At 39.1% G+C, this 27670-nt stretch overlaps 1 protein-coding gene and 1 long non-coding RNA gene across 25 annotated transcripts in view; one reads left to right on the top strand and one right to left on the bottom strand.

Annotated features, from left to right (window-relative positions):
• The window catches only part of RBMS3 (RNA binding motif single stranded interacting protein 3), a gene marked incomplete at its 3' end in the record, with an annotated part of 702635 nt that overhangs the window by 135730 nt on the left and 539235 nt on the right, over nt 1–27670 (bottom strand). For all 24 annotated transcript variants that reach the window (XM_080580036.1, XM_080580033.1, XM_080580013.1 and 21 more), the window contains 2 exons: nt 17076–17233; nt 7356–7435 (listed from right to left, as the gene is read on the bottom strand). In XM_080580036.1, coding sequence (XP_080436162.1) covers nt 7356–7435; nt 17076–17233 — 238 coding nt within the window. The remainder of the gene's footprint in view (nt 1–7355; nt 7436–17075; nt 17234–27670) is intronic.
• Nucleotides 17242–27670, top strand: part of LOC308189708 — a 48896-nt gene continuing 38467 nt past the window's right edge. Inside the window, exon 1 of the long non-coding RNA XR_013946526.1 lies at nt 17242–27670. This exon is cut by the window's right edge and continues 20887 nt beyond it. This is a non-coding gene — a long non-coding RNA (uncharacterized lncRNA).

The following is a 27670-nucleotide window of genomic DNA, read 5'->3' as shown; positions in this document are numbered from 1 at the left end:
ATATTACAAACGACAAAAGAATGCAACTCTCCATTTATGTTGCAGACTTCTGGAAATATTAGGAAAGATATGACAAGTGATACTGTGACAGAAAAAAAAAAAAAAGAAATGATCTTTTCTCATTATTTATATGCCATATTGTTCTCTAACTGCAATCTTACAAACCAACCCAAAGATCTTAATCCAAACTGCAGTAATGCTGTTTTGTACATCACAACCTGAATTTCTGCAATACCACAGACAAACTGATCTTATACATTTTTGTTACTTCCAGTTACAAAATAATAATAATTAAAAAAAAAAGGATTTCTCATTAATTATACAGCCAGATTACAAAAGTCAACATTTCATAATAAGGTTATTTAAAATACTAAACCATATGGTTATTTTCCTTAGAACTTACAGACAAGTACCAGCATAAATAAAACACAGAAACAACAACTAAAATGTACCACATCAGATTTTCTGAGACCTTCCCCATCATCAACATCTTTATGTATTTCTGGAAAATCAAGCCCTAGACAAAGTTGGCACTAAGTCTTTTCTCACACAAATTCCCTGAAGAATACAAACTATGTGATTTAGCACTGATACACACCTCCTAATGTCCAAAATACAGATTAACCCAACTCATGTTCATCCAAGAAATAAGTGCTTACCTGCTATTGTGGTTACTGGGTAGACATCTAATTCTGTATCATGCTAACCAAAGGGAGTGAAAAAAAGAAAGGAGCTAAAGATGGAGAAACCTCTGTTGTTCAGTGATCAGAAATGACATACTTCACATTTGAAATTCTCAAGAATGGCATGAAGCAACATAACTATTTTCTGACTTTTAAAGTCTGTCTTTGAAAGGAAGGAGATAGTTCAAGAAAAAACTCCATTTCAGTTGAAGTCATAAAATATTGCACATCTAGGGCGGAAGAGTCAATTCAAATGGGATTAAGGACAAGCCATACTTGGCTGAGCTCTACAAGGAGGGCAAGGCCAAGAGCCTCTGCTGGTGTTGCGTGACAGTCACAGCTCTAAATGGGAGAACAGAAGATGAAGCACTGATGAGGCTGGCCACGCCACACGTATCTGCACAAGCCACAGGACAAAGCCACAGAGACCTAACTAGGGAAGTGCTGTCTAAACAGATGTTTTTAAATTTTCTACTAATTCTGCACCTATCCTATAGTTTCTTGGGAGAAAGTCTGTTTTTATTACCATCTCCTGCAAAGTCTATGTGATTTTAACTCTTATATGATATCTGAACAATCAAAATGTATTTCCCCAGAAACACACTGTTCTTCATATGCCACTGAGGCACCTCCTAACATCCAACACAACCTAGGCAAGGGGTCCACAGAGCCCGTTCTGCACCGAGCAGTTTTCCACAGAAACCTGAGCTGGGGACTGCTGCCTGCACACCGCTGAGGACATGGGGAGTACCTGAGTTGAAAAGCAGGATGAGTTACAGTGACCTCGTGGTCATCACCAGGACTCGGGTGCAGTAACAGAAGTTATTAAAGACCTACACAGTCAAAGACAAAGACTGTGAACTGACAGAAATCAAAAGGATGTTTATAGGGTTTGAGATGTAAAAGAGATTTGAGCTAACAATGAGCTGAGCACGTGCACTCACAGAGCAGAGAAAGTGAAAGATAACAGTGATTCCATAAAAAATGACAGCCAGGAATTGGAGACAGGATAAAGAAACTGAAAATTTGTTTAACAGTTATTTTACAGGAGTCTTTACAAGGATCATATTTCTGATATAGTAGGGAAGGATTTATTTACTGAACTCAGCAGATAACAATGAAAATATTTACAAAACTGAATTCTTAGAAGGTAGATAACGTAAGGGATCCAGATAACATTAATATCATATATGTTAAAGGAAATGAAGATACAAATGAGGGAAATAAATTTTATTTTTCTGAACATAGATCTTTTCTGAGGATAACAATGCAGATAATCCTCTTTTTAAACCGGCTCCACAGAGTATTACCAGTATGAAATTTGGCAGAATATAGTTTATTCAAAGGTCTCTGTAGAGCGCAATTGTTTTAAGCTAACTATAAACCAGTACCTAGTTTCTACTTTTGCCTCTTGTTCTGTTGTGTCTAAAATGCCAAATACATATCCATATATGCACAGAGAGAGAGATAGTAAGACATGGATATTTATGGTAATGCATTACTTACCTTGATAAAGTGACTTAAAGTCCCCAAGGAAACAGTTTTGGAATAGTTTTTCAGTGGTTATACATATAAATCAAGAGACATAAATAACCAAAAAGTTGAAGAAGCAAATTAAGACAAAGGGGCTAAGAAGTTATCAAATAATACATTTTAAGTTCATTCATTCAGAAAAAGAATTACAGCGTCACTAATGACAAGATATCATTTGTTCACCCAATATGAAAAGAAGATAAATAGCTTAAAATTTTGCTTTTATCCATTGCACAATTAACCCTCAACTGGATTATTTTTTAGTTCTTAGTTCTAGTTTTTACTCTTGGTCATGATCTCCTAGAAAACACATTGCTCTTAAATATGTAACTCCATGTTCTAAGTCTGCCTCTCTGAAGCAAAAATTAAACATTTGAATTTACTCTTTGACTTTAGAGAATCCAGGATATGACCCTAGAGAAATACTGAAACGAATGAGAGAGGTAGAAAATACCTGTTCCTTCTGGTGAAATGAGTCCACAGAAATGTAGTGCTTTGGCCCTACTCAAGAGAAAAATGCATGACTGATAATGATCATTATTTAAATAAAGATCTTGCTGCCTGAGGTATTTGCAAATATATCAGTATTGTTGCAAATAATTTCTTTCTATTTAAGAGTTGCTGCTCTAGTAATAGTTCTGTAATGCCACAGTCACTTGTTACTAGTAGGGTTCTTAACCTACACAAAAATATATAATGCTTCCCACCTCTTTCTGTTTATCATGTATTTATAACCTAGCAGGAAAAGTAGTAGTAAAAGCCACATAGACCCACTCTGAAAGACGAATATTCTTGAGCATGCACTGTATTCATGTGTCTCACTTCCTTGAAATTTTCGCTGAGATAGATATTGGCCAAATGGCCTCTGACAATCAGAAGTATTTACAAAGCAAATGAAATTTAGGAAGTACTATAATTACTAGAAAATGCTGTGAGGGAACATAATGGATGTATCAGCAGAGGATAATTACCACAACTGATGCATGTTCCTGTGAAATTCCAGAGAGGAAAGTAAGAACTTGTTAAGCCGTTGAATTTATTCAAAAAGAGATTTTTTATTTTTATTGTTTTTTAAGACATCCAGGTGTACTGGGAGCTGAACAGTTCAAAAACTCTATGAGAAATCTGTACTCAATGCTTGCCCATCTAAGGAGAAATTAGGTTGCTACTGATGAAAAAAACAGGCATTTTTACTTCAATTCAGTCACTGAAAAATATGATAGATTAGCAAGATTTCATATCAAAGTCCCCCTATTCACCAACAAAAGGAGATGCGGCATTGGAAGGCTAAGGGCAAGCTACCTTCATCATGAATAGTGCTCTTCGCATCTTGACTGAGATGTAGAGTGCTATAGTCTGATGTATTCATTTGCTGACTTCTCTTTCAGAGGGGCAATAAAGGGCCTAAACAATTAGTTTCATGTGGGGCTGTACTCTCTAGTTAAAAAAAAAAAAAAAAAGACCTATTAGGCCCTGGTCAATTATTTACCTCAGAGAAGCTCTGCAGCTCTGCTAATAGAGAAAAAAAAAAGAAAAACTAACAGAAAAAAAATATATCAACCAAAGCTACTCAGACTATTTATGAATTTCACATGGAATCTGCTGAGTACTGATGTTTTGCAGATTTCTCAAGACAAATGTTCTTTCTCAGTCTGGAAGAAATGGAAAGATATTAACTAATTATTTATGAGACAACCAATTATCTTGCGCTGTATATCTAAGACTGAACATCATGAAATGCCTATTAGTTGAGCAAGCAGGACGGTGGAGCAATTCCCTTTGGAATGGAGTGAAGCCAAGCAGTTGGACAGAGGAGCCCCCTTAGTGAGAATAATTCACTAATACGGACGTAATACTGCTCAATTTACCTAGACATTACACATCTGACTAGCAAAACGTTTAGAGTGCCAGAAAATAACCCTTACACTGTCACTGTCTTGGAGTAGAGCAGTATGGAGCTGCAAATGCTCAGCTCTACAGGTTTTTTGACAACAGACAGTAGCTGAAGTTAGAAAGTCCACAAAGAATGATACGGTTATGCCTTGGGCAGGGACACAATACAGGGCCTTCAGAGTGCCCTGTGTGTCCTCCTTTCCTTGCAGAAGCAACACAGATTTACTTTTTCCTGATGTATTGTTAGCCAAGGCCAGCACAGATGTGTGACTCCTGGCTGTGCTCAAATGCTCACGTACATAACTTACTTTCCTCTGGAGACTGAAAAAGCAAGCAAACAAACAAACCAAACAATAAATTTACATTTAGTTGGAAGGAAACACTAGTTGGGAAAGAACTTGGTATTCAAAATGAATGTCTGAGATAGACCTTCAAGAGGATATAATACAGGCCTACAGGTTTTTCACTGTGAAAGGCAGAGCTGTGGTGCCCAGTCTCTCTGACAGGCTGCTCAGCATCAGCAGGAATGCCTAGCTGTCAAAATTAGTTTGTCTGGTCCATAAACCCACTGCCTCAGGGAGCAGGGTAACACAAACGGCCTGCAGCCAGGTCGATTTATTTTCTTATGGGCCTCATCCAACCTGTTACTAGATGGCAAGCCTGAACCAGAATATGAGAGCTTAGGTGAGGTATGTGGACAAAAAAATAAGACCCTTCCATTTCACTGGTAGGCCTGAAAGAAATCCATCTGAATATCCACAATCAATTCAATTTAACCCTAAAAGGATTGATTAGTTTTCTCTCACGGTAAGATCATGTCTTGAGCAGTAGAGGTTAATAACAGATTGCATTGCATACTTCTACTAATGGTCTCCGGTTCCTCATTTTTTAACCGAAATCCATAAAGAGGTCACAGCAATAACTAGAGATGATTTTCTTTCTATGACAATTATTGAGACGCTGGGAGGATAATTTTCAGACTCTGACTGTGATTTTCCAGGAGACTCGATTCTCTTTCCTTCTCCATGCTGGAAGATAAGCAACTGCCAGGAGGGGGATAAAGCAAGAGGCTTCTATACTTTGCTGAAATGTTTAAATACAGGTGCATAACCAAGAAGTAGAAACTGAGTAGAAGCTCTACAGGAAACTACATTAAGAAGAAGAAACTAGAACTGACTGCTTTTTGCAGTGGTCAAAGGTAAATAATATGAGTGGCCTGTATCACTTCAATCAACCCAACTACTCAAGTGATCATGTTTATTCTCTGGCTTCTAAACAAGAAGATAAATGAATATGAGAAAACTTTTAAATATAGATTTGAAGAGTGCCTTAACCTAATAACGAGGTGCAAATATTATCTTTTATGTGGATCAAATACACTATGATAATTTCTAATTATCTGTGTTTGGAGCTACAAACTCTGTCCTCCAAAAACTGAGGATAAACTGGGATAGATATCTAGTGCATAACTGAGCGAGTTCAGTTGCTGGTTTGCCCCGTGCTGCATTATACTTTACCTGCATCTGAATGGCATTCAGGTAAATGAAAACTCTTAAAATAGTCACTTCCCAGGTCATCCTTGCAACTAAATACCATGTGAGCACAACAATCAAGAGAAAAACACATCAGAGAAACTTATAACCATTAAAATCAAATTGCACTGTATCTCTTGGAACATGAATAAGTACTCTATCTTATCAAGACTCCTATTTTGATGTCCCACATCACTTTTGTTGAACACCCAGCATATTCCTGACCAAAAGATCATTTAAAATAAAAATAAAATAAAATAATGACTTTCAACTTCTAGCTTTCACTCTTTATCATGTAGTTCTTTTTGTTTCTGGCACTGTAAAAATATTCTGCTTTATTTCTAGCTCACGTTATCTGTCCTCTCTAACACAACTGGGAATGTAACCACGGAGCTTGCAGGGTTCTAATGATGAAGCTGCTCTTCCCAAATCCTTGCTATTCACACTCTTTCCATTGGGTGTTGCTATGATATTAAACAGATTGCTATTGTGACCTAATGTATGCACACAGAAAAGCATGCCAATGGTTTAAGGTCTCTTCCACCTGTGCTGCTTTACTCTTTGTTCTATGCAGCCTGAGTCCGTTGCACTTCAGACAAATAACATACATTAGCTGGTATTAAGAAAACCTGTCAGTGACTACTTTTGAAAGAGAGGGCCATAAAATGGAGTCTTCCAGCTTGCACTAAAAGTTTTATACTCTTTCATGAAGGTGATTTGACTAAAATTTATACGTACATTGCAGCATACAATTACTGTACACCGTAGTTGTGCAGATGGCTCTCTTTTAATTAGAGAATTTAGTGCACCTTTGCATAAAGAACCAGGCGAGGAATAAGAAGGAATTTAATGAAAGTAACCAAAAAAGGAAATAGTATAATGAAAAAAAAAAAAAAGTAGAGAATTACTTAGGACACAATTCTTGCAAGGATTTTATGCTCATTTAATACTAGGAACTCCAAGTAGCTCTTTAAACAATTTGAGGGAGAAGTCTTCACAGATCTGTGGCCTCAGGGAAGTCTTGTCATCCAGTAAGATTCAGGCATCTGATCACTAAACTTTGCACAGCTGATGACCATAAACATGACAGCTGAAAATTTCAAAAGCAAGATATGGACTGGGACTGTTTTTGACATGGCAGGGACATACCACTGAACGTATTTGATGGATGTCATCAGAAAATGGCAGGGTTTCATTAAGCCATTGCAAGTACAAATGGTATAAAATCACTTCATATTTGAAATATCCTCAGTTAGCATTAAAAGCTGCTGCTGTTGATACTAATACCTAGTAACTGTAAAGAACAGAAAGCTACTACAACCTGAAATTCTGGTCGTTTTATAACCTATAATGCAATTGCTGATCTAGTTATATTCCTAGGTTGTTAGAAAAGCACTGGCATTTACCTGCGTGGTCTTTTCTCAAATTGGAAAAAGTCACAGACAATATACACATTAAAAAAGAGAGAAACAGCAAGACAATATGAATTTTATGTGTACTTAAATTTACAACTGTCAGACATAAATGTTTGAATAATACAAACTTGGGCAGAGAAGAAACTGTTATGGGTCAAAAATGATTGGCTTCAACCAGGCAAGCTGTATGCCCTCTCAGCAGGACCAGCGGTGTGAGTCCCTCTCAACACACACCCCAGCATTTCTGTATTCCAAACTCTTCAGTAAATTTTAAATTTCATAACGATGGCTACACTTACCTGGTAGACCAGGTGGGGTTTTCAGATATTTGCCATTAAAATGTTGAATTACTACTTCACATTTTTCTGTAGACTCCATTCTGGAAAAGAGAAGAGGGTGGGATGAGGGTAGAGGCAATATGTGTTACTAGACTGTTACGAAAGTGCTCAGTCAGCAAAAACAAAAAGGAATAGAGAAGGAAAAAAAAAAAAGACAAGCACAGATGCTGAGAGAAATCTTCAAAGCTGTTCTTGCTGACTTCTGCAGAGAAACTGGTTGAGCTCGTTACGGTACAGTGTGGCTTGCAAGGAGGACCTGCCACCCTCAAAGCCTGCAGCTGCGTTTCCAGCTGTGTGTGAGCTGCTGCAGTGTCAATGAGCAGCTCCCTCCTGGCTCCGGGGTTTCTCCCTGAACAAGGACATTCTTTATGCTCTCGTGTGCTGCCTGGAATGGCATAATAATCTAGAATTGTTTCTAGATCCCTCATGCACCCATAACAACTTCAAATGCCATGAAAAAAAAAATAATTACAGGATTTGGGGAAGAACCCAGAAGATTAAGTAACGTTAATTATTATTATTTAATTATTAGAGATATCGATGTTGAAAAAAAAACACTGCAAAGATGGACAGTAGGGCAAAACTTAACATAATCAGTATGTGTGCCTATTATATAAAGCCAAATTCTGTTTGAAGATGGTAATTCGCATGTAATCTTGGCCGGTTCATCTTTTATGACCTCAAGATAACTTTCAGCATTGAGTCATTAAAGCACTAACAGTGAACTAGTACGTACATTATTGAGCAAACTGTCAAAGAGTACAAAGTTACTGGTCAAATCCTAAACCATGGCTATATCTCATCAGGGAATTCACCATTTGTTCAGGTCTTAAAAACTGACTGCATGCTAGTCCGCAGTGGTTCATTGACTCTGCTACAGACTGGGTATAAAAAAGTCTGAAGAGAGGAAAGAGAGAAAAATAATACTATTAAGCTAAAAAAATATTCATTTTGTTTTTCTTAGTAAAATAGTGTTTAAAAGCTAGGTTCAATATCCCTTCAATGCATTACTTCTTACCTCCAGGTACTCCCTGCAAAGTAACAGCACTGACAAATATTTCTTACTTCTCACTGATTTAGATCTTTTAAAAATGAATTTATCCGCCACTCTTCCTATCACATGGTTTTGGGAAAAAGTAACATGCCTCTTGCATAGCTCGCAGGTTAGGGGCTCAACATAGAGTTTAGAGCAGCAGTTTGTCTCCCAGGGTAAGAGGGACCAAAATGACCACTGCCCCCACACACACCCCAAAAAACCCTGATCAACACTCCAAGCAAAGTCTTTTGTCAGTTTGTTTCAACTGAAATCATTAAAAATTGTCGCTTCTGGGATCTATCCCTGTTTTCACTGCATATCGTACGGGCTGGGCTGTTTCTACAGGCGCGCAGACAGCAACTTAGATTGTTCACTTTGGCTTCATTCGGATTTAACTAAGCGAATGTCTGCCTTCAGAGACTCTTGTCTCGGGAAGAATACATGCAATAAAAGTCTGTTTTCTGTAGCTGCAGGCGCTTAGTGTCAAACCATGTTATGTTGCACCACACAGCAGTGACAATTTCATTTTAATACATGGGGCACATTTTAACAAGCCAAAGCAGTCCCTGCAAAGAATGCAATATATAAGCTGCCAAGTGAAAGAGACTCAGTGCACTTCGTGCATTTTATGTGGGGAGAGAATAAAAGCGAAATCCACAGTGTTCTGGGATAAAAAGGCCATCACTCGAAAAGCAGCCTTAAAAAGAGCGCACATTTTCTTCTCAAGTTTCACAATTAACGGCTCTCAAATACCATTGCTAGCTATCTGTAATCTGGCACACGCTTCACTTGAAACCGACACTAGCATTACCGACTTGGTTTGGAAAGGCAGCACAGCACACAAAGCCGCCGATATGTGCTCCCTCCAGATGCGTTGCTGAGTAACAACTGCATCCATCCCCTGTCTCTGCCACCTGAGTCCCCGCGTGCCTTCCTTCCGCAGTGGGTCTGCCGGGGGTAGACCTCCCCTCCGGCTGCACCCAGACAAAATACGTTTTCTCTCATGAGTTTATTCACGTTGTCTGAGACAGAAACGTTTTAAAATGTTGAAAGGCTGAGCCCGCTATTTAAGAACGCTAACAGCAATACAACATGTTAAAAGCTAAGCTCCAGGGGACGGGTTTGTAATGTCAGCAGAACATAGGTAAACTCGGGGGAAGAGCACTCTTTAATCTATTTGTCAGTGACTTTTTATTTTTTATTTCACAATTGATGAAACAAAAAGTGGCAAATTACATTCTGGAGGATACGTAAAGATATTAGATGCTTCCAAAATTTCTGTTGAAAGGTACAACTATTCAGCTCCTGCTGGAAAGGTGAGGACATCAGCTTCACATGGTAATAAAAATCTGCTTCTGATCAGATCATTCGCAAAGCATTATTTTCAAACTCTTCAATGGTATGTTTTTGATGTTGATCCAAAGAGAATCTTAGATAATAATTCATGTTCAGATACACCTTGGAGATACCTACAATATATCTGAGTATTATTTTGAGTCTAGAAATGCATTGCAGAAAAAAAAAATATCAAAGCCATAGGCAAGATTTTTCTGATATTTTAAAATGTAATGATAACTACCAAACCCAAAAAAAACTAAGATAAATGTGAAAATTTATTTCCAGTTGTGTCTATGTATAAAACTAAAAATTTCTCAAGTACAATATAAGTAACTAGACTAACTATATTCCGTCCCACTGGAAATGGAGTTCATTTAAAAAATCTGAAGACTGTTATTATCATTTTTCAAGACATAATTTACAAATTTATGATGATTCAGTAAGACAACAACAACAACAGAAGATGATTAATATTAGGCAAATGCAAACAAAAACACATCATCTGAGGTTCACCTCTTGCTGTTAAATACTTTTTTTTAAGATAATTTTAAAAATGTATATTATTCTCTCTACAGACTGTAGTGGTTCCAAAGTAGTCACTATGTGTTATAAGTAATAGGTAACCTTCAACGTGGAAAAGAAAAAAAAAAAAAAAAGGAAAAGATTTAAAAATTAAGCTCTTATACATGTTTATTATAAAGATTGAGGCAGTGTCAAGAAACAACTTAATAAAATTTATACACAAAGAATAACATGATGATTACATAATTATTACATGTGAAATATTCAGTACCATGTAATTACCAGTTAGTAGTAAAATGTGGGTTTGGTTTACATATACCCTATAGTCTCTTTGCTTAATAATAATACTGTAAACGAGAATCAGGCCTGTATTTTTTATATTGCAAGTAAATATTTAAAGATGAAATTATTACTACCACACTTAGGTTATGATCAACATACAAATGTTATTGTTTTATTTTATTAATAAAATCAGGAATAATGCTTCTTTACTATTTAAGGCATTTTGCAAAGATGATAGTAGGAAAGTAGTTGCAGTATTTTGCAGTGGAGAAGTCTGAAGAACTGAGGCCACAGTTAGAATATACACTGGAGAATTCAATTTCTTTAGCCTATCAAAAAACAAAATAAAATGACTAGAGGGGCAGCCTGAGAGAGATGCATAAGTATATTCGTGGGGAGAATAAACTTGGTACTAAGTTCTTTAATCTGGTTGAGAAAGTTGCGATAAGAATCAGATAAATGTAGAAGAGAAATCAGACAGAAATATTTAACTATAAGGAAGATGACCCACTGGCACACATACTTAAAAAGAAGGTTTTTTTTTTTTTTTTTTTAATTCTATATCTTCAAATCACTTCTGAAAGTTGTATTTTAGTAAAAGACAAGTACTCCCAGTTACCTAATGTTGAGACAATACATCAACCGTCTGTGATATAAAAGAACTCAGAGAAAATTATATGGTTTTAAACAGTCTAAAGCTACAAAATAGCTTTGATTAGTATGAGGCTTCTTAGCACCCAGTCCTCCTTATGTCCTACTCGTCATTCTTCTACAGTGCTATGTTCAATAACTTCTTTATTTTGCTGATTTAATTCCAGGCATCCTAAAAGTCTAACATGGCCACAACCTGTGATTTTCTTTTCCCCTATAACTGATTCAGGTATCTTATGTCCCCAGCTTATCGCTTACTGGTAAGCGATTGCTTCTAGATGCTTGCACTTTGGGGTTTAAAACTGTTTTGTGATGAAAAATAATGTTCCCCTTGTCAGTTACAGTGTAGGAAAAGATAATCATTTTGACAAGATGTCCTCATTGCTCATAAATAATGTCTTTTCCAAGTGTGCCTTGCTTGTGTATTTTTCATGTTCATTCCTGTTTGCATGAACGACAGGAGGTTGTCTGCGATCACAGATGGATACACGAGATCTGCAGAAAGCACCCCAGCGAGGACAGGTTACAATCCTCCTCTGAGGGTTTGGGCCATCCTGTAGCATAGCCTACTGTGCCCAGGGGACTCTTCTGAGCTGCCTGAATCAGTTTCCCCCCACAGAGCTACGGCGCTTCCACTTCACAGAGAAACCTGCTTGTTTCAGAAGAAATCTGATGTAACTAAATGACACCTACTTTGTCCTGAAAAACCCTGGAAGACGTGCAGCTTCCTTTGAGGAAAAGAATATACAAATTACAAGCTTGGCTCTTTCATTTTGTTTGAGTGGAAACTGGAACCAATCCATTTCTACTGAAATCCACACGAAAATGCTATATATAGAATTAATGACCCCGTGAGGGCTCAAATCCTTGTTTCCCATTTTCTGTCACTCCCTTTCAGTTGTTGAGTCAAATGTTGTTTCCAAAGACTAAATTTAAGACATATAAAGTCCAGATAAGCAGGAGATAAGTTTAATAAAAAACATGTGCTGGCAGAGAAATGCATCCCACTGGAAGCTCCACCAAGAGCACAGGGTAGGGAAAAGACAAGGATAGAGCCTAAACTCCAAACACCACAAGATGGATAAATGCCCCATTATAGACCCCCCCTGCTCTTTCTCAAAGGGACATAAGTATCTCCTCAACATTTCCTTCTGCTCTGAGATGATAGAGACAACTTATTGAGAAACTCTTGACTTGGGTCTTTCAGTGGGAATGGCATCGTAACAAGCTTTTATGACAGTTGGACAAATTTTCTCACGTTACTGGAAGAAGAATAGTACGAACACACAGCCATTTCCACCTAGACCCTGGCTGATTTATGCTACTGTCTTCGCAGTCTCAGGTTAAGCATTATACTGGTACCCGCCAGCAGTGCAATACTTGACTGTCTGACTGTCAGCATTTCCATCATAAATTTCTGTTTTCAGAGGCTTATGACTTTGTTATAAAACGTCGCTTGGGGGGTGAATCTTGCAAGGTCGTTTTAAGTTACAAGACAGTAAACAAAATAAAAAAGTTAGTGGTTTCTAATTCTTTCTTTGCACTTTATTGTTTAAAAGGACCTATAAAATGCTTGCTCCACTGTTCAGTTGACTGTGGTACATGTACGTATGGTATTATTAACATTGCTATCTCTGTAGGGAGGATACTTAAATAATACTTTAATGGCATTTTACTGGGGGGCTCTAAACCCCTAATTTTTATTTCATTGATTCAGTGGTATCAGTAAGACCCTCCCCAAGGTATATCCCATTGTTTCCCTGTCCCCTTCTCTGTGTCCCAAAGAGTTCTCTTCACAGTACCTAGGGCTTGGGTAATGAAAATTGCTAAACCAAATTACCTGATGGCTCCTAACCTTCTTTGTTCCTCCTTCTTCACCTTTAAGGGCTTCATGCCTATTTTCATGTTATGGCTACCCACTGATATTTGTTCTGGGATCCTGCCTCATCTGTCCCACTCTGGAATTTGCATCTCCCTGGAAGTGCAGCCTCAAGTCTGGCAATATTCTCAGGGATGCACTAGGTTTACCAAAATTTGATCTGGGTTGCAATGCCAGATGGAAATCTGAGGATTTTGGAGACACATTCTCATTCCACAGAAGTTTCCAGCACTCTGCAGTGCTGCTGTGAACCCCTTCCAGGGAGGCTTTTCAATGAAAATTTATCACTGAAGGCATTGGAATATTATACAGATATCACACATAGTCTTTGGGGCATGTTTGGGATTTCCAGTTTCATCTGAGATATCCAATTATAAAGCAATTTCCTGGGGAAGATGTAGGATTTGACAGATCATTCTTCTGACTGAAAGTAGGAATGATCCTCATCATATCTAAGCCTGCACTACTGTCCCAGATGATGGATTTGTTCAAGTTAAATTTATAGCACCTTTTATAACACCTTTTCAACTGCCTTCAATTAAACCCTTGAATAAGGAAGAACAAAGCATTTCCCTTCTTCACAAATGCATCCTTAAACTGCCTGGATGTTCCCTATCCCCTGGTGCTGCTGACACTTCTCTGCCTCCAAAGCAGCATTACCACTGATCCGCAGAAATCTCCCTTTAAATATTTCCCTTTTCATTTAGCAAAAAATCACCACTGCTTTGGCTCCACTTTGTGTTAGATTTTCTCCCACTCAAAACCTGGCAGTCACCCTTTACAGGCCTTTGGAAAGTCAGGTCTTTCGGCACATAGAGTCACCTTTGTAGTGACAGCACATCTTCAGGATGAATTTAAGTATTTTTCTCCATGCTTTTGGTGCCTTCTCAAACCCAGTATCTCCAGCCTCCCTCTAAGACCTTCTCTCTTACCTACTCTCCTTTTTACTCTCACCAACAACTTTGCTAACGGTCAGTTTGCAAAACCGAAATCATAGAAGATGACAGAGCCGCTTTAAAATTGTATCTCAGAAAAAGATGTCTTCAAATCCAGTTGCTTTGGATTTTTTTTTTCCTTTGCTTCTTTTGAGGATTAAGGACTATGCTTTCATTTTAAGCTCTGAGGAATCCACTTACACTTTCTAAATGAAAGATCAGATGCTGAAGTCATTGAATGACTCTCAGCAACAGGGATTTAAGAGAAATGCCTATAGTTTTAAGTCTTGTGATGAAATCCCTGTGTGAGGGTAACACTGCATCATTCCCTCTTTCTACAAGCAATCTTACGACAGACTGAACACAAAGCTTCTCATCTGCACCTCCTCCTTTTTCCATATTCCCTGCTTATTAGTATTTCTTGCCCCTCCTTCTCATTTGTCTTTCTGCTGTGTGAAAGACAAAGACTTTCTACCGGCTGTCAGTCCCAGCTTCTGCTCGCTGGTGTTGGCAGAAACCCATGGTGCCAGCTACCAGCAGCAAGACAAACCCTGCTGAATGCCAGCTCCCACGGGCAGTCTGGAGCCAGGTAGCACAGGATCTGAAGTACAAAGATGGGCGAGCTGTGAGGCAGAGGTGGGTGTCCAGAGGTTACAGCAATTCCCTTTCAACTGAATGGATTTCTGTGGAGCCACAGCTGGAGTCCAAAGTTACCCTTCTCTGGCCCCTTGCTCGTAACTCTCCTCCCCAAAATCTCCCCCAGGGTGTAGCTAGGCAAAGTTGGGTTCAAGCCACAATGAAACATTCTGGAAAGTTTCAGGAAAATCTGTTCAGCGGCTTTTGAGGGATGCAAAAGAGGAAATAATTTAACAGCTTAAAAAAGAGAGCTAGTTTTGTATGTGCGTACTTTTAAAAAGGATGAACTTTAATGTGACCAGACATTACTCAGATCCAAGATCTAAGAGTGTGATCTAAGAACATTTGAAGTTACCCAGGTTATAAATGATTAAGTAGCCACCTGCAGCATTATGAAACTCCTAATCATATTCATTCAGGAAAAAAATGTGACAATAGTTGTCTACAGTAAGCCTTTACTTCTGATTACTTTTTGAATATAATTATTTTGAGATTGACCATTCACATAATTAGACAGAATCAAAAAGTGATTTTTAATCTTCACAGTAGTTAGTTAATAATTGTGAAACATCAAATTCCAAAATTGCTGGGTTTTAGTGTCTGCAAAGTTAACTTCTTGTCCTGTGCTTCTGTGGCTCAGTTAAGAGCTGTGCTAAGTAAGCAGCATGGGGCATTTCCACAAGCAGGCAGCTACACTGATAAAAGGGCCCCAGTCAGAAGATATAATAGGCAGGATCACCACATGGGTTGCTGATCCTGAAAATCTTAAAAAAAAGTCTTCTGAAATCTTAACTGGTCTGAAATGCAGCTGCCATCCCCTAGATGTACACTGCTGATACCCAATCAGCGTGTGCTCACAATGTAGGTACACTAGAAAGAAACCCTCATGACTACAAGCAAAGCTAAACAAATTCATCTCCTTTGAGTGACATGCAGTAAAATGATACTGAATAGCACGCTATTACAAAAAGAAGATCAGGTGGTCATGTAATTACAGCTTGTACTGGTAATTCTGCGAAGACAAGAGTCAGTATTCAACTGTAGTTCTAAATTTCTGTATTAATTCTGGCCTCTCTCAGGTCAATGCAAAATAAGTGGTATAGTTCAATACAGCCAAGTTTTTACCCCTCTGTTGTTTGCATGGTGATTTACACAACCTTTACATTAGATCACAAAAGCTTTTTGGAATATGTGACATAATTCAATACATTTTCACAAACAAAGTCAATTTTTAAAATACAAGTTTACCCATGAGTTATACCAATCTATATTTAGTGAGCTAGAAAAATTCGCGTTATTATCTGCAAGAATGCATAAAGAACAGCATGTCATCTTTCAGCATAAATGTTTTGCCTTTTTCTATTTGAATTCAGACAGCATTATCTTAACATTGTTTGTGCATGATGATCTTTCACATCAAGGACAAAGGTAACACTACAATGTCACTTATCTTGCAAGCTACCTTTTTATCATACAGTACCCTATTTCACTCAGTGGTGTTATGACACTAACATGAGTGCCATGATATGCCAAGATATGGTGTATTTCAAAGAAATTCAAAGGATGACTAAGTCATTTTACCTCCACTACAAAGCACAATGTATGAATATTCTGTAGAAACAATTATTTGGGATTTTTTTATCATTATTATTTTTGAGCTTTCTTTTGAAGCAGAACACTGATTTACAGCACAGTTACAGATTTCTCTTCTCCTTATTTGCTTTTTCAATACCTTTCTATATATAGCTCTCCATTCCTTGGCTTTTCAAAAGAAAACTGTTTGATTTAAGAATGTTTCAAGCTGTGGAGAATCTATGTAAATATTCCCTGAGAGTAAACATGGAAACTTGTCTTTCCATACTGACAACGAGCTACATGGTAATAATATGTTGCCCATTTTGTCTAAACTACTCTGACAGTGCTTGTTATATGCAAATATTTCTTCTTAACCTCTTCTCATAGGTTTGAGTTCCTTGCAGCTTTCAAAGAAGCTGTGTTTTTTCAGTTATAGTTCCTCCCCCTTGCTCTTCCAACTGCTAAATTTACTTTTTCTTATTGCAAAATATTTGCTAGACATTTAAACAGTTTCCTCACCAAGTGTGTTCTTTTTGCTGTAGGACATTTATTATTATCCAAGCTTGATACTGCATGGATAGCTCACTATTCCTAGCTATTTTTATTTCCATACATACATTCAGTGAACTAATTTCTGGAGCAATGAAATGAACATCGTTCTGCACCGGTATTCCTCAGCTCAGTAGAAAGAACAGACGCACAATCTGATAAAGGTGCTGCTCTGCATTTTCGATAGCTATGAGGCTTCAGTGTTACACAGCATACAGCATTTGCAAAGGACCAAAGTCAAAAAATATGCATAAATCAAGTAAGAGTAAGGGTTTTACCTGGCAAAGCCAACTCCTCTGCTGACTCCGTTAGCATCTCTTAATATTCTGGTGGAAATGACATGTCCAAAAGGTTTCAGCATATTCTCCAGTTCCTGCTCATCCATGGAAACGGGTAAATTTGAGATGTATAGATTTGTGGGATCTTGCTCTTGTTGCTGTGACAAAATAAGACAAATATCCTCAGTTAGGCTTAGCAAAATGGAATAGCTTATGGTTTATAAAATGAGGGCTACTCAAAAGGAGACCAAGCCAAAAAATTATAGCTGCATCACAAGCGAAGCTAGGAAATTTGTTCATGATGACAACATATTTGCAAAATTTCTACAATCTCTCATGCATGTGCTTGACTTTGTGCGTGACTGCTCTTACTGAACTCAGTGACACTACTCATTTATAGAAAATTACTCTCATGCACAAGTGTTCTTGGGTTTGTGTCCTAATTTAACAAACAGATTGTGAAGAAAACATGATTTCCACAAATGTGCTCACTGTTAACATAAATAAAGAAGTAAAACTCAACACATATTTTCAGCAGATGTGCTTTCCAGCCTGCAGACTTCCCATTCAACCTGTTCATCATGAGTAAGGTTGGTTGAAAACACAGACGTTTTCCCCAGTATCTTTTCCTTCTTTTTTCCCCTATCAAAAATATCTTGGTAGGTAATATGCAAGAACACCTAACTGGGAGCAGGGAGTTCTGCAGTTCACACTAAAGGTACTGGTAACACAGGTCACATCTTTATTCTCAGATCAAATTTAAATTATTATAAAGTTTTCAATATGACTAATTGAGAAAATAAATTTGAAGACAGTTTTTGCATTTTATTTTTGAATTTCAGGCTGTTTCCAGGTTCAGTCTCAGAATATTCCAATTCTGTTCTTGCCTACTGAACAACTGAAAAGAAACAAGAGGCAGAGGTGCAGTATGCAAAATAAGTGTATTAAAATGGTAAATGAAAACCTTGTCTACAGACAAACAGGTCCTGATTACACTAAATCAATTTAGCTAAGACCTCGCAAATTTTCATGGCTCCAGTGCCATATTCACTGGTAGCAGCTTTACTTACTATCTGATCACCTGTCAGTACAAGCCTCATTTAGATCAGGCATGACGACTTAATTTTATCTAATGCTTAATAACCAAAAATGTAAGATGCAATTTCTATGCTATGCAGTAAGCCAGGTAATACATTACCTAACAAAGTCTTCTGAGACAGATTTTTGGATTTTGTTTCTCACACATTTTAATGGGCAAAATGAATTTGTACTAGTTCAACACTGAGATGCATATGACGATAGCATTATCTTTTTTTTTGCTAGAGGGTGTCCTAAAACCAGACAAACAACCTTGCAGCAGCACCACAACCTTACGCTGAGGAAATCACACACAGTCCTGCAGCCATCTGCCCCAGTTTAACTAAACTGGTTTCAAATTACATCCCATTAAAATCAGCGCAGACGTGTCTTGTCAAACACAACGAATTGCAGGTCCCATTTTTGGAAGATGTATGAAGACAGCACAGAACCAAGATGTCTGCTCTATCTCTGCCTTACACATTCAAAGCTTTGAAAAGAAAAGCAGAAATCCGAGTTTCAAGCTGTGATTCACAAGCCCATCCGTTACAGGGACATGGATGACTAAACAAAGTCCAGCTTAGCAAAATACCAGAATCAGAAGCCAAATAAAGTTTTCAGCTTCACCTATGCCAGGCTCAAGGGATATTTTAGCCCTTTTGGATGAGAAGAAAAGCTCCAAAATCGGGAGGCATGTAATGCTTTTCTACTGCATAATCTGGATTCTGACCTAAGCACTGTGACTACTTGCCTTTGGACATACTGCTTAATGCCCATTGCATTCTACCTTTGCATCTCCAGACCCATTACCCCTGGAAACTACCCGTTACCATGCAGGTTGAATTCACTGCTATTTTACAAAACAGAAGTAAATGTAGGCAATGTAGGCACATTTTCAAGCTGCTGTCCATAAAAATATACCTGATTATTACCATGCCTTATAGTAAGGTGCAGAGGACAGAAAAACCACACACACGGACAGCAAACTTACTGCTAATTGAGAAGTTACAACCCCAAAATCCCCAAACAAAAACATTCTTTCCCTTTCCAATCCTCTCTCCCTGCAGTCGTCCTCCTTTCTTTTTCACTTCAATTTATGTTCACGCAGATCAGAAAGCTAGTTCCTCTCCAAAAGATATTAGTGAGGGGTTGGAACGGGGACAGTATTGACAATGTAAGGGAAATCCTGCAAACATTGCTGGGGTGGAAGGCAGGCAAGAAAAGAGAGGAATATGAGCTTCTGATTATATTTTTAGCTATGGGAGGGGAAAAAAATGGAAGAAAGAAAGAAAAAGACTCAACATTTTCCTGTATTTTTTTCTTCATCTTTCCCCTTTTTTGTGTGCAAACTGTTTTAAGATTTATTGCCTGATACTGTTTTTTTTTTTTTTTCCTGCACAGGCCACAAGAGGGAAACATGGAAAGATATAGGAGATCAGGAAATGTCTTCATTGTTCCTAAGTACTTTGAAACTTACAGAATCACAAAATCACTGAATGGTTGGGGTTGGAAGGATCCTCTGGAGGCCATCTGGTCCAAAACCCGCTCAAGCAGGGACGCCTAGAGCAGCTTGCCCAGGATCACATCCAGGCAGCTTTTGAGGGAGTGCTCCCTCCTCTGTCCCAGATTTAGTCTCAGCTCATCCCTTCTTCCCCACTTGCTCCCAGAAATATGAACCTGAATTTCCTATATGCCTGGTAACTTGAAATCAACAGGCTGATGCAACTGGAGCAGGTCTGGGAGAAGAGGGCCCCAAAGTTGGCAACTCCAGCAATGTGTTGCACAGGAAGGAATTATGCTACGGCGGTTGAGCAACTCACTGATTAGTTACTGAGAAACAGGGGACTTTTGGTAAATAATGATCACTGTACATTTGATTTACATCAGTCTGCCTGGACCTTGAGCCGGAGGATGGCTGAGCATCAGAAACTCCCAAATGGGTTCCCTCACAGGAGAGCTGGGGATGCAGCACAAGCACGGGCTGGCTTTTATTTTATTTTTTTTTTCCACCGTGCCAGAGCCTACAAAGCATTAGCTGCAATTAACTCGAATTAAAACAAAAAGCAGTCCCAGCCCGTTGTCCCTCTGTCTCCCTTGCCTCCTGTAGGCTCGCATCAGCATGGCCTAGCGCACTCCCCACAGCCCTGGTGGGGCCCTGCCCGGCCTGCCCCGGCCTGGAGCCAGCAGGAGGGGCTCAGGCAATTTGAGCAATTGAGGCAATTAATATTATGCAAACCTCTACCCGTTGACTGGTTAAGGACTTTGATTAATCAACCAATTGGTGCTCAGGGACTGACATCCCTTGTCAATATTAAGGAAAAAAAAATTTTGCAGTATTATGCAGATGAGATCCCCACAGCCAAAAGGACAGACTAAGATGGAAAGAGCCGCGTTATGCCTCAGTAACTGCACAACATCCTTTGCTTTCACTGAAGCAATTCATTCCAGCAGAATATTAAAATGAGAACTTTTTCTTTTGACTACTCAGTTTTCAAGCTGTGGCAAACAAATAAAATAAATAAGAGCTGCCGCCAATGTGTCTCACTTCTGGAGTAAGAACACATAAGCCTTTTAACTGCGTTAGAGATTAAATGCCGTTGTTTTAAATATCCATGGAAAGTTTAGCTACACTCTGAGGATGAATGAAAGACTAGCAGGCCACATCACTCTCTCACAAGGATTTACCAATCCTATCTTTTATCAATGTGATAAACAAGGGCTGCAAGCAGAGAGAGAGACAGATGAGGCCACTAACGCTCCCTCCACAATGCAGCAGTGTTTTCAAAGAAAGGGAAAAAAAAATCCATGTTATTTTTCCTTACTATACAAATATAACATTTAGAGAAATACCCCTTTCCTTTAAAGAGAAATATAACCCCAAAGAAGCCATATCTCTCACCACAAACTAAAACAAGATAAAAAGCCTTCCCCAAGCGATGAAGCTTTGTGAAGCATGTTATGCTTGGAGGTGAGCACGTATTACAGGAGCGGTATGTCCCTGCCACTATATGGGAAACCAGCCATGCCTCGCACAAGACCCCACGGCCATGTACCCTCCTCACAACGCACATTGCTTAGCCTTGGCCCCGCTCCCCACATGGGGCTGTGTTGTATCTGGCACCAGAGCTCTTCACCATCTTTTCCTCTGCAGCTCAGAGGTGCTCATTTCACCTGAACCTTTTCATCCCAGTTTCCCAAACTCTGATGTGCCATACATGCTTCCCATCCCCAGTGTGGCTGCGAAGCTTCTCACTTTAAAAGGCAAGTGTCCTACTGTTCAAAATGTGCCTGTTTGCAGACAAGATGAGCCTAACCAGAAAAATAAATGTAAGCACCCTGCAAACTGCTCACCTTTCATCATCCAACCTAGTTTACAGTCAAGTTTCTGTCTTCAGGAAAGGTTCACATCCTAAGGCTGCAGGACTGGTGGGGACTGTGGTGCCTGGACTCATGCAGTGTGGCCCAAACTCTCCCTCTTTCATTTAATTCTTCCTGGGGCTTGTCACCAGACGTTAAAAAACACTGCTTTTCCACCTTGGGATGCTAAAATCCCATTTATTCTTGTGTCCAACCCCAAACTGACCAGCTATCAATATCAGCCCTACTTTCAAGAGGGAGAGCTGAAAGTCATTCATGTGAAGATCACCATCCCTTCAGAACTACATTTTCCTCTTACGCCTCCAATATTTCGGATAGGAGTAGAAGGGGTCGAGCAGCAGAAAGCCACACACCACCCACACACACGTCCAGCAGGTTTGGACATCCCACATTCACCGCAGCAAGGCAATCAGCAAAGTGCTGCAGAGCCCCCTGTGCCACACGGGCTTTATAGTCCCTGTCCTACCACAATGGGGACACCAGAGGGGAATGGCACACCAGTCAATCCCGTCATGTCCTGCCAAAGCGCACAATAACCCCCAGGTGAGAAGGGGGCTTGGAGGAGGCAGCAGCACAGCTCCTCTCCTTTTCCCAGACCCCATGCACTAAACACCACTAATAAATGGGTGCAAAGCCAAGCCAAGCTGCTGCTTTTTTTTTTTTTTGGGGGGGGGGGGGGGGGGGAAGGGGGCTCTGGAGACTGCTGCATGTGCCAGCTACAAGAGCATCGTTCTCAAGGCATGCAAACGTGCAAGTGCAGTCTCAAGGTACAGTGAAAAGCCTGCTCCTGGCTGTCCTCACTGAGTTTCATTTTTCCCTAGATCTTCTGTTTGACAGCCCAGGGAGGGAGACACCTCCAAAGCACAGCTTGCACTTGCACTGCAGCCCCACAGAAATGGGGGTGAATTCATCCCAGCGGCCCCATCACTCTGAAATCCAGACTTAGACTCACACTGCAGACTGAGATCTTTCTGGGTCCTGGCATGTGCCAGTCTGCATGCATACAGAGTGCCACAAAATGGGTTGCCAAGGAAGAAAAAAAGGAAATGAACCCAATTAAAGCTCCTCTCCAGACAGCCGCAGGGCTTTTTGCAGATCCCTTTGCTCCCACCCCAGCCTGTTTCCCCATCTTCATAGCCCAAATACTGCAGCTGCTCTGTCACGTTAGCTTCAGGGACGCTAACTGCAAGCCCATGTCATTAAGCCATTCTGGCTGGGGGTGTGAACGACGGACACTCCAAAACTGGCCAAAAACACAGCTAGAAAGGCTTAAAAGTGTGAATACTGCAAACCAACAGAAGGTTAAAACCAAGGTTTTGACTCAGTCCCAGCATCAGAGCATTTCCAGCATTCAGCAGCAGGCGTCTTGCTGTAAGGCTCTGGAATTCAGCAGTCAGGAGCAGTTGTACTGGGGAAACAGCCAGAAACTTTGTCACTGCCTTTTAGCAAGAACTGAGTCAGTCACTCAGCTCCCAAGGTCTGTGCCAAGGAGGCAGAAGAAGTTTATAATGCAGAGGCTTTGAAACACGCTACATGAACATCATTTGAAATGTATAAAACCCAGTGGAGGGCGTGCTGCAACTCAAAGTTGCCGTTTGCTTTGCTGGACCCTCCTAGCCACTCCTGAAAGAAAGGACAATGCTCAAATGGGATTTTCGCTCCCATCTTGAGATAATCTTTGGAAGCACTGCATGAAAAGATGAAAGAACAGTTTCTGCTGGTGCAAGAAGAGGCTGAGCCTTCTTTACGTAGGACATTAGTAATGCATTCTTTAAAGACACATAGGGAGGGGCTGGCAGGTTTTGGCTATGTTATTTTCCCCCCAAAGGAATTGAAACCTTCTGTAATCTCAGTAGGACTGGAAACTAAGTCTGTTTGGGTTATTCAGGAATCCCATATACCAATTCTTTTTATTCAACCTAAGTTATTTCTCCTTGGAGCAGCTTGCTCTAGAAGTTAAGCACAGATTATTAGTTCAAACCGTTCCTTTCCTATCTTCCAAAATTATTCTGGGAACACATATGAATATAACTTTGTATGTGGATCTGTGAGAGATTCTGAAGGCCTCTCTTTAAAGAGGCACTCAATATTTATATTAACAGATCATATACTTTTTCTGGTCTTTAATAAATTGAGACTTCATCATATTAATATTGATGCAGATCAATATTACAGCTCATTTTAGAAGCATGGTCATGTCTTTCTGAACATTTTAGACACAGTTTCAAATCACACCCAATTAGTATTTCCCCCACGCTAGTTCATCTCTGCATAATGGCCAGTGCCCAGATCTTCAGGTGATATATGTCACTTTTCTCCTTTAAAGATCTGGGTTGAACTTGTCTCCCCTTAACATAAAAATAGTTACACTCTTTATGGAAAAAAGTCATTTATGTGGAACCATTTATATGAAACCAGATCATTTATATGGAAACATTTATATGCCATTCCAAAAATTTTCCAGTGTTTGCTCAGTACTTTGAAAACTAGTTGTATTGTAGCATCAGTCTCATCTTCAATTTATTACATTATTTCTAGACTGGATTCTGTGCAAGCCACTGGGCTTAAATGAAACATTCTCTCTCAATAGATTTACATTCAATCTCTCTTCATATTGTTTTATTATTTAACATTTACTTTTTTTAGTACTGCAGCTCATGAGAACTTTCCAGAACATCTGAAATAGACATTCTCTTGAAAGTTGATTTGATATGCATTCGCCTGGATTTATTCACCAAAAAAAATGAATTTAAAGATAATATTTTTTCCAGTTTTTCATTTTTCTCCCATTTATTCCTTAGAGTTTTTGTGGCATACTTTTGCATATATGTGAAAGATGCCTGGCTTTCAAACAGAGAATTTACTACTGAATTTATAATTCAAGTGTCTAACTACAGATCTAACACCTAAAATCTGCAAAAGCAACACTTGGAGAAGTTCTCTCTTCACTGACCTATCCAAGCATGACAGAAGGCTCCTAACTTAGTATCACAGTTAGATAGGATGAATATGGGCTAGTGGTGTGAGAGTTAAAAGAAAGTCACCCTAATTCCACCACCTCCCAGCACCAGAAAGCAATGGCAGGAAGCCCAGTGAGCTTGGGAGGGAGGCACGGGGACTGGGATCCTTCCAGTGTACATCCATATAGTGCCTCTGAATCAATGAAGGTACGCTGATTTAAATTAAGTGATAGTAGCTCTGTTTTCAAGGATTGTCATATTATAATTTCTTTTATAAAAAGAAGAAGCAAACAAGCTAACAAAAGAACATACAGCAATGGTCCAGGCCATAGAGTCTTTCCAAACTGCTAACAATATCTTTTGAGCCATTATCGCAGTAACACGAGGTGAACAGAATGAATCAAGTGCAGCTGCCAGGGTTCCCTTTGACTTTTTACTGGCTTATTTACTTCCCTTTGTGTGGGCACATTTTTAACAGTGCAGACAGCTAAATCAATGGCCAGTTAACTATTGATCTCTGGCTAGTTTCACTTTCTTGTTGAGCAGCACACCAAAAGGCTTACAAGACTGTTCAAAGAGCCTAAAATTTACATGGATTTTATTAGTGCCCTAAGTGCTGATAATCCAATAGATACAGAGAAGGAAACTGGTAAAAGCGATGCCAGCCGTCTTGCCATGAGTCTTTCCAATGCTCTAGGCAGCAGGCCCTGCGTGAAGCACCAGCTTCAACCGAGACCATGTCTGAACACCAACATTTCACAGGAAAAGTACTGCAGAGCAGAAGACACTGGGGTATTCAGAGGTTTCTTTTGTCTTAGGGACCTTCAAAAGAACATGGCTATTGTCTGATGGCCCTTCCAAGGCTTCAGTATGTCAAGATTTAACATCCTGAGATATTAAATTTCTCTTCAACCCTGCTACATCTACTTCATGGTAGTCACTGTGCCTTTTTAGATAGAGTGCTGACTACATTTCATAAATTAGCCTTCTTCTGTACCCAACCCTAACCAACTCTTACACTACAATGGTTCAAAATTTATTAGTCACTTGGCTTTTCCACAGCACTGCAGGATATTAGGCCTTAGCATAATTATGCAACTATTGTACAGCAATAATTAAGCCCAATCCATGAAGCATTATAAGTATATCTAAAACTAAAACTGCAGCATGCATTTTCTGCATAAGCTTGATTGTCAACAGGTCAGGTCAACATCCTGTCAGCAATGACAAGGATGCTTTCTGAAAAGACATTGGTTGTGCACATGAAGCATTTTTAAGTGCTATTCAGAAGAAAGCAATTTCACAACGATTTTCGGAAGCATTTCGTTCTTATTTGCATAAGTAAATTTGAGCACATCTGAGCTTTACAATGACCCAAAGAAAAGAATTTCTTCCACAAGGCCCATTATATGGGATCATTTAATCAGAAAAGAGAGACGTGACTCAGGCACCCAGGCTTGCTGTACCATCACTGAAAAGCTTTGTGTAGTTACTTCTCAAACAAGGCAGAGGTTAACATTTGTTCTACCAAATTTTGTCAAAAAAATTACAAACAAGCAAATTTCTAAAAACCATGACCTATGAAGAGAAAAATAACACAAGTATTGGAGGAAATTGTTTGTCACAAATACCTGTATCAGCTCCACAGCGAAGTATTACTTAGAAGTACAGTTTTAATTAAAAACATGAACTTTAAAAGAAGTTCACAGTTTATATATGCTCAGGATTTCTTCTCACTGTGCAAACTATCAGAGTGCTGCACGGTGCTGTGTAAGCTGGCCTCAGCTTTCTCTTAATTAAGTTTGCTCATGGACAGCACAGCATTTGCTAAAGCTAAATATTGCTGGAACCGAATTGTTATTGGTCTGTCCACCATAGAGCTGCTGCAGAACTTTCCATCATGCATTTTATCTGCCAATGGTGATTTGATTTGCCCTTCATCTTGGGTCGCAAATACAGACTCTAGTCACTACGGTCTCTGCCTTCAGAGCACTGCATAAGATACATAGTACCTTCTTTTATTTGCACAAAATATGATCCTAACCAGAACTATCACAGGCTGATATAAAAACCCATTTCTCACACTTCTGCCATTATGAGGTGAGATTTTTATAGCTCCCTACCTTTTAGTTTTCCTAGAAACAAATTTCCGCACTTTCCAACTCACACAGTGCACTGTGGCCAAAAAGGCAGCTCAGCCTCTGCTAAAACCATTGTGTCACTCATGCTCTGAAGGTGCTCAGTTGCCTCCCCATTGTCTTTCATACCGTTTTAATGACGACTTTGCTATTTATATTGCTGTTAAGTAAGATTCAATTAATTATCTCATATTACCTGAAGCCTGTCTGTAACAAATTTGGAAAATGCTACATAATCTCCTAGCCATGAACCCTAAAATTAGAAACTCACTGATGACCTCTGGCAGAAAAAGGCTCATTTGCCTGATGAGCTGCAATCTATGTTTAACACCTTACCTATTTATTTTGATTTGTCACTGACTTGGTCCTAGTGAACTTAAGACATGGTGTCCTATTGCAAACTTTGACAATATCGCATTAAGTATGTTTATTTGCCTTATACTATGCTGGGTAAATGACACTCTGATTGATGTATATTTTCCAGGATTCTCTTACCGATAGTTAGACAGGAGTCAAGTCCTTTGCCCCTGCACAGACGATGAATCTTGCAATTTAACTCCTACTGTTCAGAATTGTGTTTTACATAATACTCTCCAAGAGCAAGGGTGCATTTGTATGTGTGTGTGTGTATACTTACACAAACAGAGAAAGACGAGGTCACAAGAGAGATTGTTTGGTTTTCAGAGGACATAGCACACAATCAGGCAACAGTATAAACCTTCCATTATCAACAAACAAGGAAGGAAATCTAGTCTTAGCTAAAATGCCATATGCACTAAATCAGTAAAATTAAACTTGAGATTAACTTAAAGTTCTTTTAAAAAGATCTTAGATGTATGTACAAAACACATCCACTACCATGGATAATTGCAATGATTTGGTATTATGAATGATACTATCCACACAAATAGTAACTGCTTGGTAGCTCTACTCACTTCTCTTCCTTAAGAAAGATCTGCAATGCCAGTGATGCTAATTAGTCGAAATGCATTTTTATATAGAAATATTCAGTGCAAAAAAGTCCAATCATAGTTATATTTAA

The sequence above is a fragment of the Anser brachyrhynchus genome (genome assembly GCF_964034855.1).
Source record: "Anser brachyrhynchus genome assembly, chromosome: 2".
NCBI classification, from domain to species: Eukaryota; Metazoa; Chordata; class Aves; order Anseriformes; family Anatidae; genus Anser; species Anser brachyrhynchus.
Note: the sequence above shows the minus strand (reverse complement) of the source record. Positions and strands in the feature narration are given on the sequence as shown.